The 18,150-nt window shown below is 37.2% G+C and overlaps 2 protein-coding genes across 3 annotated transcripts in view; one reads left to right on the top strand and one right to left on the bottom strand.

Annotated features, from left to right (window-relative positions):
* Positions 1-18,150, bottom strand: part of afap1l2 (actin filament associated protein 1-like 2) — a 38,105-nt gene that overhangs the window by 913 nt on the left and 19,042 nt on the right. For both annotated transcript variants that reach the window (XM_046853680.1, XM_046853681.1), the window contains 14 exons: positions 9,554-9,659; positions 7,727-7,935; positions 7,357-7,536; positions 7,183-7,257; positions 4,479-4,563; positions 4,290-4,394; positions 3,977-4,188; positions 3,155-3,300; positions 2,939-3,053; positions 1,875-2,075; positions 1,390-1,735; positions 1,067-1,240; positions 686-873; positions 426-563 (listed from right to left, as the gene is read on the bottom strand). In XM_046853680.1, coding sequence (XP_046709636.1) covers positions 426-563; positions 686-873; positions 1,067-1,240; positions 1,390-1,735; positions 1,875-2,075; positions 2,939-3,053; positions 3,155-3,300; positions 3,977-4,188; positions 4,290-4,394; positions 4,479-4,563; positions 7,183-7,257; positions 7,357-7,536; positions 7,727-7,935; positions 9,554-9,659 — 2,280 coding nt within the window. The remainder of the gene's footprint in view (positions 1-425; positions 564-685; positions 874-1,066; positions 1,241-1,389; positions 1,736-1,874; positions 2,076-2,938; positions 3,054-3,154; positions 3,301-3,976; positions 4,189-4,289; positions 4,395-4,478; positions 4,564-7,182; positions 7,258-7,356; positions 7,537-7,726; positions 7,936-9,553; positions 9,660-18,150) is intronic.
* On the top strand, positions 15,716-17,954 carry LOC124388716 (kelch repeat and BTB domain-containing protein 13). The gene has a single exon (XM_046853683.1). The coding sequence runs from the start codon at positions 16,041-16,043 to the stop codon at positions 17,535-17,537; it is 1,497 nt and encodes a 498-aa protein (XP_046709639.1). The 5' UTR covers positions 15,716-16,040; the 3' UTR covers positions 17,538-17,954.

Raw genomic sequence — 18,150 nt, 5'->3', positions numbered from 1 at the left:
ACTTCAATTAAAGTCAATTAATAAAAAATAAAAAAAAAAATCTTAAAAAAAATTAACTGGACAGCCAGGTCTACTGAATACACACAGCTCACAACTTCATTATTCTATATGAATATGTTCTTAGAAGCAATGATGTATAGCTTCTCAGACAGATTTAGAGTATGCCTCTTTTATGTATAAAAGTACAGTTTTGGGAGATGATTACAATCAGCTAAATGTATAAATGCAAAAACCTGCAAGCGACAGATGTCGTCCTACACTGTATTTTCAATTGCCGGGTCTGTGATACAGACCTTTTCAATTCCTTTAACTTTTGGACACTTTAGAATGTAAAGGTAATTTTAAATGTGCTGGAGTCAGAACACAAGTTGCATAAGGACTTGATTATGCTTTAGGTTGTTAGTAAGAGTACAAAAATATTTTACCTTTGCTTTCTGCAGTACATTTCCTTTGCTGGGTGCAATGACTGATAGGGGCCTATTTTTCAGGGCCGTTGCCGCATTAACAGGTGAGTAGTCGCTGTTGTTGTTTGGGGCAGACGGGGCAGGAGGGGAGATTTTGGGCTGAAAAATGATTTCAATACATTATATTCAATACATGCATGTAGAGGAAGCAGAGTGTTTTGTTATGCTTTGAATAAGTGAATAATTTCTTATTGAGCAATTATTATTGTAAGCACACTGACCGCTGGCAAATCCAGTAGGCTGCTGTCCACTGTAGTGCCCAGAGTAAAGGGTCCAGCCTCCACCTTCCTTAAGCTCTCCCTTACCTCCACCAGCCTGAGCTCCACCTCCACTCTCCTTTTTTCTGCCTCCCGACATGCCTCCTCCTTCTCCTTCAGACATAACTCCAGAGAAGCTTGATTAGAAGCATCTGTACAAAGCAATGAAATAGGATGAAAATCAGAATTACTTATTAAATATGTTTAATCACGTAATAATTGTGTGCTTTGATGTCAGATTTTGTAATAACGTGCAACTCTTTTAAATCACATACTTTATACTTAGATCCTGCTGCTTTTTTTTTTTTATTTGGTTGCTTTTTACACTAGAGGTCGCTGTGGTACCTTTGCATGAAGTCAGCTCCTCTTTTGCTTCTCGTCTCTTCTTTCTCAGCGAGGCCAGAGTTGTCTTGACCTCCTCCCTTTCTCGCTCCAGCCGGTCTTTCTCATCTGTAAAACGTCGCACATCGGCCTCCGTTCGGTTCTTCCCCAGCTTCACCTCAATTGACCCAGAGTTCACTACACATAAAGGAATGTGGAGGAGAGTTCATTGTCCAATCAGATAATTTACATAATGAAAGCAAAGTCTTGGCGACATGACCAGAAATAATACAGCAGCAAAAACAGATAAAACTCTGTAGGAAAATAATGTTGGCCTTGGTTCTTACTTGTAGATAGTTTCTGTCTGTCAAGAACCCTATCAGCGCTTGCAGCCCTTACTCTTGGATTTGGGGGACTGTTTGGTGTTTGTGAAGGAGTAAGAAGTTGACTATGTATCTGGCTTTGAGGTGAAGGTAAGGATGAGCCCTTCTTCTGGCCTTCCTTACTCAGGAAGCTGACTTGATGAGACTGGGGTTGGTTTTGCTGGGTTTGAGTCTGTGGTTGAGGCTGAGAAGGACGACCTGGGGATGTGCTGGTGTCAAAATCCAATCTTTGGGGAATAGGTGGAGGTTCAGGATGTTCTTTCGGTATAGGTAACAAGGCTTCATACACAGACTCTGCAGATATACCTTCCTAATCAAGAGAGAAACAGTCATCTAATCTCTTAGCAGTCAACCAGCAAACCCATAGCGTAACAAAACCTTTTGTTTTTATTTACACAGCTTTCTGGATCAAATGAGAGATGAGAGAGATGTGCTCTGTTAGTCCTTACCTCACTGCCAGGGTCATGTTGTATATTACTTGAACCAGGGGTTGGACTGAGCTCCCTTGTTGCTGTAGAAGATGAATGTGCAGACACTTGGCCTGTATTTGTGTGGAGGAAGGAGCGGACAGGGATCAGATCCAGATATACCCTGTCATTCTCATCCGGTTCTTGATCTATCACCACCTCACTGTTGCCATCTTGACTCTCCTGCATGGGAAGCAACAGATCAATACACTGACAATGCATCATGAAAACACTTCTTCATGCACATGGTTATATAGGTGCCGGGGGGTGGGAGGGTGATTATGTGTAGTTGCCACTAGAGTTCGACAGATTGATCGGGCCGATTTTTTTGTTGTTTTATTTAATTTTTTTAGTAATCAGCATCGGCCAATTGTGCTGTGAATTAGGCTGATTAGTAGGCAAGCGCATCTGCTAGTAGCTAAGCGTTGTTGTGGAACACGTAATGCTGTCTCTTGCTGCAAGCAGATTGCCTTTCCACAGCAAAACCCTCTGATGTCCCCCTCTGTCTGCTAACCTTTTGAAGAGAACTACCTGGTAAATTCTAAAGAAAACAGTAAGACTAAGGTAAGGACACGAACCAACGGCAAATAACTAACTTTCAGGAAAGCCGACTATGGCATTACCTAGTTGTACTAGGGCAAGCCAGCCAAAAATATTTGGCATTATATATCGGCCATCAGCCAGAGAAAAACCCATATCGGTCTATTTGCCACTCCTGAAACAATCAACTATGTGTATCTACAAGTTACATTTTTGTAAGAAATGGTTATAATTTCTCCGTTAAAATTCATGCTGATACACTAGAATGTTTCCAAGTGGAATCCCTTGCAGACTATAACTGAACCATCCAGTCACCTAATTGCTTGCCCCACATATAAAGCCTAGACACATAACTGATCATCTGAAAATAACGCAAGCACAACCCTGACACAACCATCTTTGGCAGAGAGCATCTGCACTTCATCTATGCTACTCAGACAGTACAAATGGCCAGAATAGACATCACTGCTGATTGGCCTGTTTAACAGCATAACCATATTGCTTACCTCCAGTTCATTCTCTGTTGAGGCCACGTCATCGTATATGTCATCACAACCATCGTTGTTTGTTGGCAGACTGTCTGTGTACATGTTTTGCTCAGAATATCTCCTCTGCATTAAGCTAAGAAATAGCCAACGAGATCAACAATGAACCATCTGTGCATGCACATATACTAAAACACATAATTTGCATTGTTTTTAAGAAGAATTTTTTTTACTTACTACATGGAGGTCTTGGCTGAATTGACTATGCTGGATATCCTCTCAGAGTTTACATAGTTGTAGGTCAGGTCCTCTGGGTCTGTTTTGGTTCCTGTCTGTGAGAGTAACAATCCTAGCCAATGGCCCATGTCAGCAGATGATTTAGCCTAGAAGATGCGATAGAAGAGAAATTATATTAACTTTTTGTACAGTAGAGTATAATGATGTTATTTTTTACAGAAGATTTAAATGTTACTGTTTTCTTTTCCTTTACTGAAAATGTAGACAGACAGTAAATGCTGGAATGTGGACAGGAAATCAGTTGTTTATCTGTCTGATGAAAGTATTTCATCACAGCGGCAACATAGCCACATGTTTATTATGCACATAAAAGGCTAAATACAAGCATGACACCCCCATTACCATTTTCAGTTATGAACTCTCAAAAGATGTTTAATAGAACTCAGGCAGCATAATGAATAGAGCACATTGGTTTTGGAGCCTGGGTGAGAGACCAACCCTATCAGTTCCAAAAAGCATGAGTAAATGTTGGCTTGCTAAACTTTATTGCAGCATTGTGTGGCTTTCCGACATGGAGCGTGGAAGCACTACACCATCGCTGTAGCATGAGGATTGCTAATTTGTGGCTTCTAAAGTGGACTACACCCATTTTGTAATACCAGACAGGGTAGCAGTGTGTGGTATGGGGTATGTGTGATTACTTGGGTGTAAGTGAGATCTGGGGAAAACCATGTTAGTATATTATTTTATTATTATTATTATTACTAGCTGCCACCTGTGATTTTTTTTTTTTACTAAACTAATTAAGAGATTAAAAATTACCTCCAACATAACAAGCTCCTCTCCATCGATTCGTATGTGAAATGAGTAGAGGTGTTCTGGGCTTGGGTCAGGTAGCACCATACACCCCTCTAAAGGCACAGGCTGCTGGGAAACCTTAGATTTGCCCTTATCCTGGTAAAACCAAAGCTTTCCATTCTTTATCAGACACCAGCGTGACCGCCACTGGCTGTTCACCAGGACATTTAGATAGCCTGTTACAAAAAGGTGGAAATATTTTTTCATTCATTTTTGGAGAGTTATGCTCATCATTTTAAATACTTTAAACATCAGCAGCATATCTACAATAATCTACCTGATGTCTCCAGACACTTATCAGCAGTCTCTAAAGAAGAAATCTTCTTTTTCCCAATGTTCATCAGATTACTTAGCTTCAGGCCAGTACTGGATTTCTTCTTGACTAAAAAGGAAATTAAATATCAGAAAAGAATGAGAAAAATAACCTCCTGCATTTAGTAGTTCAGGGAAATGGAAGACGTCTCACCATCTTTAATCTCAAGGTTCTCAAAATGGCTGTCTGTGCTGCTGCCACTTTCTGATGCCACGGAGTACCTCTCATTAAGTTCGGTCTGTGGAGAAACAGATAGCACATTTACAATACTCTTCTGGATTTATATTCTACTCCGCGCTGTCCAACCATTTATTCCCGAGGTACAAAAACATTCTTGATGGTCAAAAAAATCAAACTTGATTGAGGGCTGTGGGCTGAAAAAAGTTGCATTACACCAAACATTATGTTAAAATGAAAGTTGCAATGGTTCCCCATATATGCTTTCATAATATTAAAAAAACAGAAAACATTACTCTCAAATCTGCTTAACTAACGCAGATTTACTTTCAAAGTTCTTGTTCAGTGAAACGTAAAATACAATGAGAAACAATCCAAATGAGTTTTCTAGTGTGTTCAGTGCCTAATAAAACTATTCAGCAGTGGAGGCAAAATGCACACATCCTTCGCTAAGTGGAAATACAGATACTTGTGTTTTCAAATACTCTGGTAAAAGTTTAAGTACTGACTTTTTTACTTAGGTTAAAGTAAGAAAGTTTGGGCTCAGACATGTACTTAAGTAAAAATTTGCCATTACTGCTAGCTGTTCTAATGTGACACTGGTAACTAGACGTCACGTCATATTAATATTGGGGCTTTAAACCGATTAAAATATTTAATCGCGAATAATGGCATGATTGTTATGAGTTAACATAAAATTCAACTTAATCATACATTTTTATCTGTTCCTAATGTACCTTAAAATAACACTTTTCACATTTTTAATACTATATCAGCATGGGATTGGACAAATATGGATGCTTAATGCAAATGTATGTTTATTATTAGTAAAACCATTACCAAACCATTGTAAATGTTTTAAAGTAATTGTGGTGTTTTAAATTAGGTAAATCATCAGGACCCCAAACGCAACCTTTGCTATGTTTCCACACAGACGGTTAATGAGGTGATACCGGAGAAACTTTACCTCTTCTAACTTTCATACGGATTACATAATCAGAGAATATTTGTTTTCGATGTAAATTTGTTTATTTAAAAGAAGACATTTTGAGATTTCTATACATATATTTATTATGTCTATGGGCAAGTATTCGCTGAGATTCAGGTTGTTTTCAGGTTGTTTTTAAAGAGAGACGGCAGAGAGGGCACCCTGTCTGTTTTCATTATTTTACAAAAGCACAGCGTTTTGTTTTTATTATGAGTGTACACAAATAAAAGTAGACCATGGGATGATATATTGCTCTTATCTGTACGATCAAAAAAGACAGTCATTTAAGTTAGTTTCTGTGTTATAATGAAAACATTTCACAAAAGCGCTGGCGCGTTTGTCGACCCCAGAGGGTTCAATGTGTGCATTATGGTAGATTTTGGTCCTGATTTGAGACTTGCCGCATCAGTAAAACAAATATTTACTGATTCAAAATAATCATTTGGTGAAGTTTATTTAATTGTTTTAATATATCTGAATAAAGAAAGGACGTTGGGAATAAATGTGTCACGCTGAAGGTTTTAATTTCGCCACTTTTATATGTATTTATTTATATTTTAATAAAAATGGTCAAACAGAAATGCACACGTTATTAAAATACATTTTGACATCCCTAATTAATATATTAATACAAAATGAATTTAAAATGTTGTTACCATAATGAATTTATATAGGCTGAACATCCACCAGTAATCAGGTGATCAGGAATGTCTCTGTTCTCAGTCATGTTTACATCACTGACTCCCTCTGTCTCATCCACAATAACCCCATACTTCTTGTTGCCTTCTGTCTTGCTGATTGTTAGCTTCGTAAACTAGTCTACGTCTGTGGTGTGTGAGAGCCAGGAAATGATACACCAGTGGTAGATTGAAAAAGCCGTGCAATGACAGGAAATAGATTGATAGGGTGAAAACAGCATGCAGTGAGAAGAAAAAAAAAATTTGACATTTCGCCAAATAGATTAAAACTAAAGTAACGAGCCTCTTTGGAAAATGTAAGAAGTGGAAAGTAAAGATATATGTGTAAAAATTTAATGAGTAAAAGTAAAAAGTCAGAAAAATAAATAGTGAAGTAAAGTACCGACACCAGAAATATCTACTTAAGTACAGTAACGAAGCATTTGTACTTCGTTACTTTCCAATTCTGCTATTTAGTTACCTCTATGATAGACATGAAGTTGGTTCTTTTTTTTAATAGGATTGTCCAATAGGCCTTTTTCCCCCATTTTATCCCCTCTTCTTGAATATGCCATGGTGGGCCAAGTAAAAGGTCACAATAAACCATCTCTGCCTTTGGGCCCTAGTTTGGGCATCTCTGATTTAATGAATTGTTTATAACCCAATTTATCAGAATGTTTTGGTTGCTAGTTAATGATCTTACACTTACAATCTTCGCATTCAAAATGTGTCCTCGAAATTCTAATGGTTTCTGCTAACTACCTACAATTTATAGACCTAAATTAAATAAGTAAATATCTTTAAAATATGGCTATTTAAACCTGTATAATTGTCTTGTCGTTCTTCATAAAAGTTCCTTGTCGAAAATTTATTGCATCAATAAGTAGAAATTTTCTGAAAGTGTTTTTCATTGAACCTTACGTTCTGGATGGAAAATTAATAAGAAAAACCAAACAACATCAAGAATGCCAGATTGATAATGTATGTATTTTTGTCCATTATGTTAAGGACTTACCTTAGTACACATTAGTCTTGGTGAATCTGAGACATCAGGGCTTTCAAAAGACTGAAGACTGATCTCCAGGATGACCTACAGTAAACAACAACTTGTAAATCATAACTGTCAAGTCAGATTTAGAAAAAAATCAATGCATTCTTTTCTCATAGCTAAGAACATCTGCAGCCTTGCCTTCAGCCACTGTTCAGCCTGCTCTTTGCTCTGTAGACCCAGCACAATGGCCTCACTGCACTGGGGGATGATCTTCAGCCTGTGCTCTTTTCGCTTAGGCTGCTTTTCTTTGTAGGTGACGTTGCAACCCAGCAGACTGATGTCCAACAGTGGTGTCTGGTCTTTTGAACTCTTGTAGCACTGTTTAAACAAATTAAGGCATAGAACTCATTATTATCTCTGATATTGCAATACAGAGAACATTCACTCATACATGGCATTCATACTGTATTTAATTACACCATCTTACAATGAGCATAGGGAACATTATACAACTCCAAACCAATTTGTAGGAAATGCATGTGACTAACTCATCTACAAGATCACCTACAAGGAGACGAGTTTCCCGGATGACACACAGCTGTTTAGCCCACTGGCCCAGCCATTTCTTCCTCCAAAGGAAAGCACAAATCCTTGCATCCTTCATTAGCTCAATAGATGCCTCTGTGGATGGCCACTGGTGTTGTGCTGTGGATTTTCCCTTTGGCGCTTCCTCCTCATCATAGGACTCATAGGAACTACTTACTGCTTCACCATCATCTAAAGAAAGAATTTAGTTATGGCTTAGTAATAAGTCAAGTAGGCTTTTAGTGTCATTCCATCAATATACATTGCAGTAAACAGTGAAACAAAACAAGGTTCCCTTAGGAACGAGGTGCTTCACAAGACATCATAAATTAACAAAAAAGATCATGGAACTACACAAATCTTAAAACTAACTACAGTACATAAAGTGCACATGTGCAACATTAATGCAAAAGAAAACAGACAACTTAAGTAAAAAAGAAAGTAAACACTTTGCCAACACAGTAAACACAGCAACACTGTAGCACTAACTAGTATAGTACAGAAGGTTGTGCAAAAGGATTGTCCATATATAAAAACACAATGTACTTGTAAACACAAAGTTCTAGCAGCAATTGTGCAAAACAGCAATGATAAACTGCAAGTACAACTGAGGTGTGGCTGAGCGGACAATGAAAGTGTTTGATAAAAGCACCACTAAGCAGATTTTTTTATTTTATTGTAAATGCTGCTATGATTATATGTGATGTTGTGGATTTCACAGCTTCAGTAGTTTAACTGCTTGGGTAACTGCCAGAGTATTTTTTCTCTATGTGTCTGTGTGGGTTTCATTCAAGTTCTCACATTTCCCACTTCCTCAAATCATGAAAATATGTAAATTGGCTTTAATAAAATGCCCAAAGGTATGAGTGTGTTAATGGTTGTTTGCCTGGTGCTTTATGATGAACTGGAGTACCTTTCATGTTGTGTTCCTGCCTTGTGCCCAGTGTTCCACTAATGCCCTACTCAGACCCTGATCAAGATGATGTTGCTTAAGATGAATAAAGAAATGAATACTGCTATTGTTTATTTGCTTCAGTTTGATCAATTAGACATCGTGCAAATCCACATAAAACATTTTTTTAGCTAGCCATCTGAAATGGTTATTAAAATGGCTGTTTTGTAACACCTTCAACATATTCTTCATAAGAAGATGTTACCGTAGCTTAGCCAGAAAATTGTATCTCTAATCACAATCTTATTCAATGCTAAAAAGCACAGCTGTTTGATAATGTGTAAAGACATGTGCTAAAGATGTAAATGATTCAACTGGTCAGAGTGCACTCTCTAGCCTCAGCTTTGCTTCAGCTGGCTCCCATTTCCTAGGCTCATGGTTAATGTTCTGTCACTGTATGTCCAGTGCCAGAAGACCCACTGCAGAGAAACAAAGAGTATCACTGTTCTGTGCTCCTCTACCACAGGGTCCTCTGTGTTATGGCCATGTTCAGAGAAAAGAAACTGTCCAGAAATCTGCTGCCCAAATTTGGGAATCATAGCTCTCAATTACATTAAGTAAAATTTAATGTCAGCAGTGAGCTAAATCAGGACACTAAATGAACTGTGTGTTCCGAAAAAAAAGGAATGGCTGCAAGGACTGTAAAGAACTAAAGGTCATTAATTGGTCTGCAAAACCAAGATTTTTTTTGACAAAAAAATGTCCATATTATAAATTGTAACACATGCACAATTGTAAATAAAATGTGAATATTGATGTAAATGATTAAAAAAAAAAAAAAAAATATATATATATATATATATATATATATATATATATATATATATATATATATATATATATATATATAAAACTTACCATTGATTGTGGAATCATAGGGCTGAGCCTCCTCATAGTAACTCTCTGGTGAATCCATACATGCTGGAACTGGTTGGAGGAAAAATGGCTCACTCCTTACAATTGGCTAGAGACAGAGATTGGAAGTGATGAAGTACAAATTTCTGGTATTCGTACTTTACTTTACAATTAGTTTTTTGAACATTTTGCTTTCACTTATTATATTTTTGCCAAATATCTGTACTTTCTATCTCTTACATTTTCAAAACAGACTCGTTACTTTAGTTTTAATCTATTTAATGACAAGATCATTATTCTTTTTTCCTATTGCGTGCCGTTTTTAGCCCATCAAGCTATTTCTTTTTGTTGCGTGGCTTTTTAAGCCTACCACTGGTGTATCATTTTCTGGCTGTCACCCACAACAGATGTAGACTTGCCTAACAAAGCTAACAATCAGCAAGGCAGAATGCAACAAGCAGTTTGGGGCTAATGTGAATGAGACAGAGGGAGTCAGCGATGTGAACATGACTGAGAACAGACACATTCCTGATCACCTGATCATCATTATCTTTTCTCTGCTTGTATTTTTTTGGTGGCTGTTCAGCCTGTATACATTCATTAGATAACAAATTAGAAATTTATTTTGCATTAATATGATGTGAGGTACAGTAACCAGTGTGACACTAAAACAGGTACAGTAGTAATGTAGTAGTAATGTTAAGAGCCCAAACTTCATTACTTTAACCTGAAAAAGTGAAAAAGTATAGACTTTTTCAGGTTATATAAACTTTTACCAGAGTCTTTTAAAACATTAATATCTGTACTTCTACTTGCGTGAAGAATGTGTGTATTTTTGCCATCTCTGGTTGGAGAGAGTTGGGGGGATTATAGCTCTTTTTGCATGAAGCAACAGCATTAACTGTGAAGGTATGACACAAAATACATATCTACACCCTCCCTGCTTTTGTACCAAACTTTCTGTATGCAGACTAATGAGCTTTTTGTTAAGCTTTAGTTATTTGTCTGTCTAATGGGGATTTCCTGCACCATGAATATGAGCTGTCTGTGACCTCATCCTTGCACACTTCAGACAAGAATTCCATACTGTACTGTTTGCCTGAAGAAACAATGTTTTTTATCTGGGTGTGGATTGGCTGGAAATCCATCAACTCAAAGCATTACTAAATCCTCACATCTGATACCCACATAGTCAATTTTGCACTGAAATAATAGGGTTAGGGTTAGGGTTGCACTACCAGATGGCCTGTGCATCTTGAATTATTTAGTTGATTAATAGTGAAATTACTGTTACCAATTCAGTATTTGCCTTTATAGAAGCTAGATGCTTAGTTTACAGTTCTCTCTACAAGTACTGGAATAGAAAGGATAATCATGTTGTTTTTGCTGTACAACTTTCATTACCTGATATATATCTTTGAATTAGTTAAACAATTTAGAAAATGGCAAAACAGAATTTATTTTAAATAACTTTATTTATAGTCAAATTTACATTTGTCATTCAAAAAAACAACATACATACGAGTTAAATGAAGCCTATTGTCGAAAATTATTATTATTATTATTATGTACTAAAACAGATTGTCCACCACATTGTATAACTTCATTTATAGAGTATTTAACAATACATTTGCTCACCAAAGAAGTGGGTGTTCTGCCATAAACTTTTTTTTAAACACAGCTAGATGTAAATACCAAAAAATGCCTTTGGTAATCAGGAGACACAGAATATTGTAACTAAAGGTAAACTGTAGGCATTTAAAGGAACCAGCAAAATAGTAAGCAGTGAACAAGAATAAGGAGAACATAAAAGCAATAAAAGGACTTACAAAAAATGCTCAAGGGTGACATCTGCCATTGATTAAGATGAAAAAAGGCAGGGCTATTACTTCCTCCATTTCAAACTTAGTACCCCAGCTGATACAAACACAGCCAAAGATCAGAAGTAAGAGCCGAAAGACCAGTCCAACTGATCCACCAAGGCAACATGATCAATCCTGTTTATGCAATTGGAATGAGTGTGTTTGACATGTTAGCACACTCAGTCATAAAATGCTGTGAACTGAACCCCATAAAAACCCCAACTTGAGGCGATTCCTCTGATTTTTGCTGAAATAATCAAGCATATTCCCAAGCCCTACTCATTACCATGGGAACACAGTCTGAGAAATAAGTAGATCAAAAGTCAGACATAAATAAGGAGAGAAAGCAAAGCTTTGGGAAAGAGGAAAAGGACAACTGGGAAAAAGACCAAACAAACACCTAAAACATGGAAAATCCCTGGTTCTGGTGCCAAAAATCCAGCACAGTGAAAATACAAGTCTAATGGGCCCTAAAACTATTTGGAAAGAGAGAGTAGCAGGTAAAAATATTAGCACTGTTAAAAGACATCTTGTGTATATGATCTCTGAACAGCTGCCATCAATACTCTGATCCTCCTTAGAAGTCACTTTTGACCTAATGGACACACTGTACTTGATTAATCATCCGATCTTCCTTTGAACACTCTCTGACCAGTCAAAGAGCCTGAAATAAATTCTTTGTTTGCTCAGTTATTTCTTTTCTGTGCAATCCAGGTATTAAGCTTGTTGTATTTTTTAATCTCTTGTGATCAAAATTACATTGAGATATCATAGTTTTAGTTTAGTTTAGAGCTTTATTTATCCCCATGGGGCAATTGATGTAAGCTGTCATAGTGCTTCACACAATCAGAACACACACATACAAATGTAAATTCATAAATAAATAAATAAAATAAAATAAAATAAAATAAAATAAAATAAAATAAAATAAAATAAAATAAAATAAAAATAATTCATCTAATGCAACTGGACATAGCCATATTGCTTCAGGCACAAAAGTAAATTTTTTTACTTTTTTTGTGGAACATTTAGTTGATCTTAAATGTCGCCCAAGGGGCATCCACTCAAAATAGTCATTTAAAGGGTGTGTACAGTCACCAATAATTTTGTGTGCCATTCTCATCATTTGCTGTTTATAATAAAATGTGAGACTTCGCAAAGGAACACCTACAATTTTTGAGCACAGATTTACCATACCTTGCAAGCGATTCCTATTCTTTACAGACAATAAAAAAAACCAACAAATAAAAGAAAAAAGACAAGATACTTTCCACAAAAGAGTTATAAAAGGTCATAAGAATACGTCTCTGTACATTAAAAAAATTTAACTTCCTCAGCACAAATAATCTTTGATGTGGCTTTTTACTAATTTACTAATTACTAATTTGTTTTCTATCTGTTAAAAAGTTCATAATCCATAAAACTAAACCATAGTTGAGATTAAACTGACTAATAAGTTTCTGTCCCAAAATCATAGGTTAAAAGAAATTGAATGCAGACAAAAAGATGTTGACTAAGAGCATTCAACAGAAACAGTTTTGCATCATCTACACCTCTTCCAGCGTGATATGCAAACTGCAATGGATCTAAGAGTGGTCCAACAACTGTCATCAACTTCTTTTTAATCTCTTTTTCAAAAGCCTTCATGACTAAAGAAGTCAAGGCGATTGGACGATAATTATTTAGCGCTTCCGGCTTTGCTTTTTTTAGGTATAGGTACAATGATTGATGTTTTCCACAAATCAGGAACCAGCCCCAGGTCTAGAAAAGATTGAAAAAGTAAGTGGAGAACTTCACTAAGCTGTTCAGCACAGTGATTCAGTGTTCTACCACATATACCATCAGCTTATTAAGCGGTATAGCCTTTAACTGTTTTAATATATCAGATGGATTCAATTTAAAATTATTAGAAGAACTAATATCATCTTTAAAAAGTGCCATCTTACTAATATTTTCTATAAAAAGTGCCATCTCCTCACCAGAAACCGATGTATCAAAACGAGAGAAGAAATCATTGTAATTATTAGATAAAAGAAAATTAGCCTCATAATTCTCTGTATTAGTTTGTTGATTTGATACCCTTATACTGACTTCAGCCATACTCTTAATTCCTTTCCATGCAGCTTTAAGATTGCCTTGCAGAAACACACCATCAAATTTTTTTATAATTATTTTTAGCAATTTTTATTGCCCTTTTAACTTCCCTGTTTATCTGCTTCTTCTCCTCATTATTTCCTGAGAGAAATACTCTTTCTTCATATTCAGTAAGCTTTTTAACTCCTTTGTAACCCAAGGTTTATTGTTGGGATACAAAGTGATCTTTTTTGTAGGTATGACAGAATCAACACAAAAAGTAATATAATTAGAAACGGTAAGCACCTGTTCATTGAGATCAGAACATGTGTTTAAAAACATAGTCCAATCTGTGCAATCGAAACAACCCTTTAAAACTTCAATATTAGAAGGTGATCATTCCCGTACAAATCGTACTTCTTTCTTTATTTGTTTAACAATAGGAACATACACCGAAGACAACATAATTACATTATGATCAGATGAGCCAAGAGGTGGTAGTAGCAGAGATTTGTACGCTCCTGGAATCGGGCCATAACATCTGTCTAAAACTTTAGCAGCACGGGTAGCACATGTGAGGTATTGATAAAAACCCTTTAAATATTTGTCCATGATACAGTGATTAAAATCACCTAAAACAAATTTCGGTGCATCTGGGGATAAGTTATCCAGTTTGTCCAGAACATTTTTAACAGTTTCAAATGCCATATCAGTCTTGGCACGTGGATGAATATATATAACAACAAAAAACAACTGAGGGAATTCACGGGGAAGATAAAAAGGGCGTACTGAAACCGCAATAAGTTCAATATCAGAATTACAAATCTTATGACGTACTATTGCTGTATTACACCAGCTTTCTTTAATCATGAAATAACTTTAATTACAGTAATATTGTTGACAGCATTGGTGTGTTTCATTTTTGTGACCTATTTAGTATCAGATTGTTTATTGTATATTCAAGAGTCACATGATTCAAGAAGACCACCATTGACTTTTTGACGAACAGACCCCAAGTGGACAGAATTAACTAATAACTACTCCTTCACTCTGACTCTGAGCACTGGTGCTCCACAGGGTTGTGTCTTAAGTTCCCTCCTGTACTCCCTGTTCTCACATGACTGTGTTGCCCAGCACAGTTACAACAGCATATTTAAGTTTGCAGATGACACCTCCATCTTGGGACTTCAGAGAAGAGGTGAGATCAATATCAAAATAGTGTCAGTGACAGCAACCTCTGCCTAAACACCATCAAAACCAAATAAATGATAGTAGACTTCAGAAGGGTACAGAAGGTCAACTATACCCCTTTACACATCGACGGAACTATTGTAGAAATAATCAAGAGCATCAACTTTTTTGGTGTCCACCCCTCTGATGACTTGTTCTGGTCCCTGCATACCAAGTCAGTTGTTAAATCAGGCTCATCAGTGACTAATCTTTCTTCGAAGACTCAAGAAGTTTGGCCTCCCCCAAAGTACTCACCAACTTCTATAGATGCACCATCGAGACCATCCTAACTGAATACCTAACCGTCTGGTATGGCAGTTGCACAGTACTAGATTGCATGGCCCTACAGAGAGTCATAAGAACAGTTGAACTCATTACTGGAAATAAACACCCAGCCTTTCAGGTCATCTACCACACACGGTGTCTGACGAAATCTAAAAAAAAATCAAAGCTGATCCCAGTCACCCAGCACACAGCCTGTTCAACAAACTGCAATCAGGCAGATGCTAGCAGAGTATTCATTCCAAAACCAACAGGCTGAAGAATAGTTTTTTCCCTCAGAATCAACAACGAACTTTAATACAGTCTCACTTCAAACCACAACTGACAACAGTCTTTGTTACATTTCATACACACTGGGACTGCACAATTCTTTCTCTGAACTTTAATACCATTGCACTCAGTACTATTACGACTTACTTGCACACTATGCGTTTTTGCGTATTCTTTGCACACCAAACATATACATTCTCTTTGTTATCCATTGTTTTCATAAATTAATTTGTTTTTTACATATATGGCATTAGCATGAAGTATTCTGTAAAAAAAACAGAATACTTCATGCTAATGCCATATATGTAAATAATTATATAATTTATTTATTATATATATATAAACAGATTTGTACTTTTCTCTCCTTTTTCTTCTTTCTTTATTTTTTCTTAATTTTTTCATTCTGTTTCATGTTTGATATTTAATATTGCTGTAGTTTGCCTGGAGCGTCACTTAAGAATTTCATTGTACAAACTGTCACTGACATCTGTACATATGACAAATAAAACTTGAAACTTGAAACTTGAAGAGTCTCTGTTGTGCAGAAGCCACACTCCCTGTCCCATTAGATCCCAGAGACCAATCCTTCTGCTATCTTTAGGTTAGCTCTATTTTGAGTAACTGCTAAGCAGGGCAGGGTGACTGACGCTACAGTGTTATTGAAACACTTGTGTTTGGTGTCAACTCTGGATTAAATCTCCCGGACTAAAACATACTTTAAAGCCTGCTGTGTGGATTAAATACTAGTTAAATAAAGACAAGCTGGAGGAGTAATGGAGCCTCCAAGCAGCCTACAGCTAGACACTGCTATTGTGCCGCCAAATGACGCTTCTGACATGGAGGAGGGAGAGGGTTTAACACACTCTCTCAGAGTGCAAGTGGACGGAAGTTTTTTCACTGTGGACCGGACATTGTTGGCCCTGAATTCAGAGTACTTCCGTGCTCTTTTTCGCTCTGAAATGAGGGAAAGCCATCAAAATGAGCTGTATTTGCAGGGAGGCCTGAGAGCAAGGGGGTTCCTCATAGCGCTTGCTGTTGCAAGGGGTGAGAAGCCAAGCATCAGAGACCCTGATGAGATTGTGGAAGCTGTGGAGTGTGCTGCCTTCCTTCAAGTAGACACCTTGATGCAGTATCTTATAGACATCATAGATACAGACAACTGCTTCCTCCTGTACCATACAGCAGCAGTCTTTGGCCTGTTGAAAGTGTTTCACAGTGCAGCAGTATTTATCCGTGATTGCTACCGAGATCTCAATGAGGCAGCGCAGGTTCTGCCAGTCGAGATGATTCAGTATGTAGAATCTCTCACACCTGCTTCTTTCATTGCTATGGGAACACATTCACCATCACTGAAAATCCTGCAAGATGCCTCCAGGACTGTGTGGTACCTGGAAGAGGAGCAAGGAGTGTGGAAGTACCTGACTGACCTTCCCACAGAAGCTAGCACCTCAATGGCAGGAATAGCTGTGGTGAAGAACCGGCTATATGTTGTAGGAGGTGTCCGAGGGGTGAGCATGGAGACGGTGGACTTCAGTTACTGTTATGACACAAAGAGCAACTCCTGGAGTGTGTTTGAGGGACCTCAGCAACCTAGATACAACTTCACACTTGTGGGTTATGAAGGGCAATTGTATGCTTTTGGTGGTGAATATGATAAAAAAATATTGTCTTCTGCAGAGGTGTGTGATGTTTCTACATGCGAGTGGACCTTTGTGAAAAATACCCCCTGTCCAGTGGCAGGAGCAGCAAGCACTGTAGCCCGAAGGAGGATCTTTGTATGCTTTTGGAAACCGCCTAATACTACAGATATTTATGAATATATACCAGTCAAGGATGAATGGACCCTGACTACAACTATGATTCATTATCAGAGTTATGGCCACTGCATGGTGGCGCATGGTGACAAACTGTACGTGATGAGGAATGGTCCTTGTGATGACTTCTTACGCTGCCTAATGGACTGCTACAACATCACCACAGGCCAGTGGACATCCATGCCAGGGCATTATATTAACAGTCGAGGAGCCCTGTTTACAGCTATGGTGAGAGGGGACTCAGTGTTCACAGTGAACCGTAGTCTGACCCTGGAGTACCTGATTTGTGGGGATAACTGGAAACCACACAGACAGATGCTAGGTTTTCCAAAGAGTGGCTCACTCTGGACATGCATGCTCAGACTTCCCAGCACCAAAAATAAAAAGGAAGTAAATACTACAAATGAACCAGTGGAGACTGCTAATGATGATAAACACAAGGATTACAATGTGTAGGATAACTTGCCACAACGTAAGATGTTTAAACGTGTAAGCAGAATTATATAAACGTATTATATATGGAGAATGCTGTGCTCAAAAATCAAGGCACTGTGTATATAAATTAGGTTGACTAGAACAGGGAAACATTTCAAGTTTTTCTAGGAATAATTGCCTCCTTTTTACCTATGCACATACACAGCATATCCACTCCAGCAGTGGTTTTCAGTAGCAGTTAATGCAGGTGTTGTTAATCACTGGCAGCAACCTGTGGATCTCTAAGGATCTGGATTTCAAAGACGTCTCACTTGGCTCCAGTTATTCTCGCTATCTGCCTGACTACAGCAGAACATTACATAGTTATACTGCAGACCCTCTCTTTGCACTAAGGCTGAGGATTAATACCTAGGCACTGAAAGTGATTAAACACGTATAAATCCATAATTTATTATGAATAATTTGGGATAATGGAAATTTCTTTTATTTGTAAGTAAGCGTAAAAAATAAACGCATTTGGCTGCTCTACATAGGTTCAAACAAACATTACACAGCAGATAACACAAGCAAATGTTACTATTATATATATATATATATATATATATATATATATATATATATATATATATATATA

The sequence above is a fragment of the Silurus meridionalis genome, chromosome 7 (genome assembly GCF_014805685.1).
Source record: "Silurus meridionalis isolate SWU-2019-XX chromosome 7, ASM1480568v1, whole genome shotgun sequence".
Lineage (NCBI taxonomy): Eukaryota > Metazoa > Chordata > Actinopteri > Siluriformes > Siluridae > Silurus > Silurus meridionalis.
Note: the sequence above shows the minus strand (reverse complement) of the source record. Positions and strands in the feature narration are given on the sequence as shown.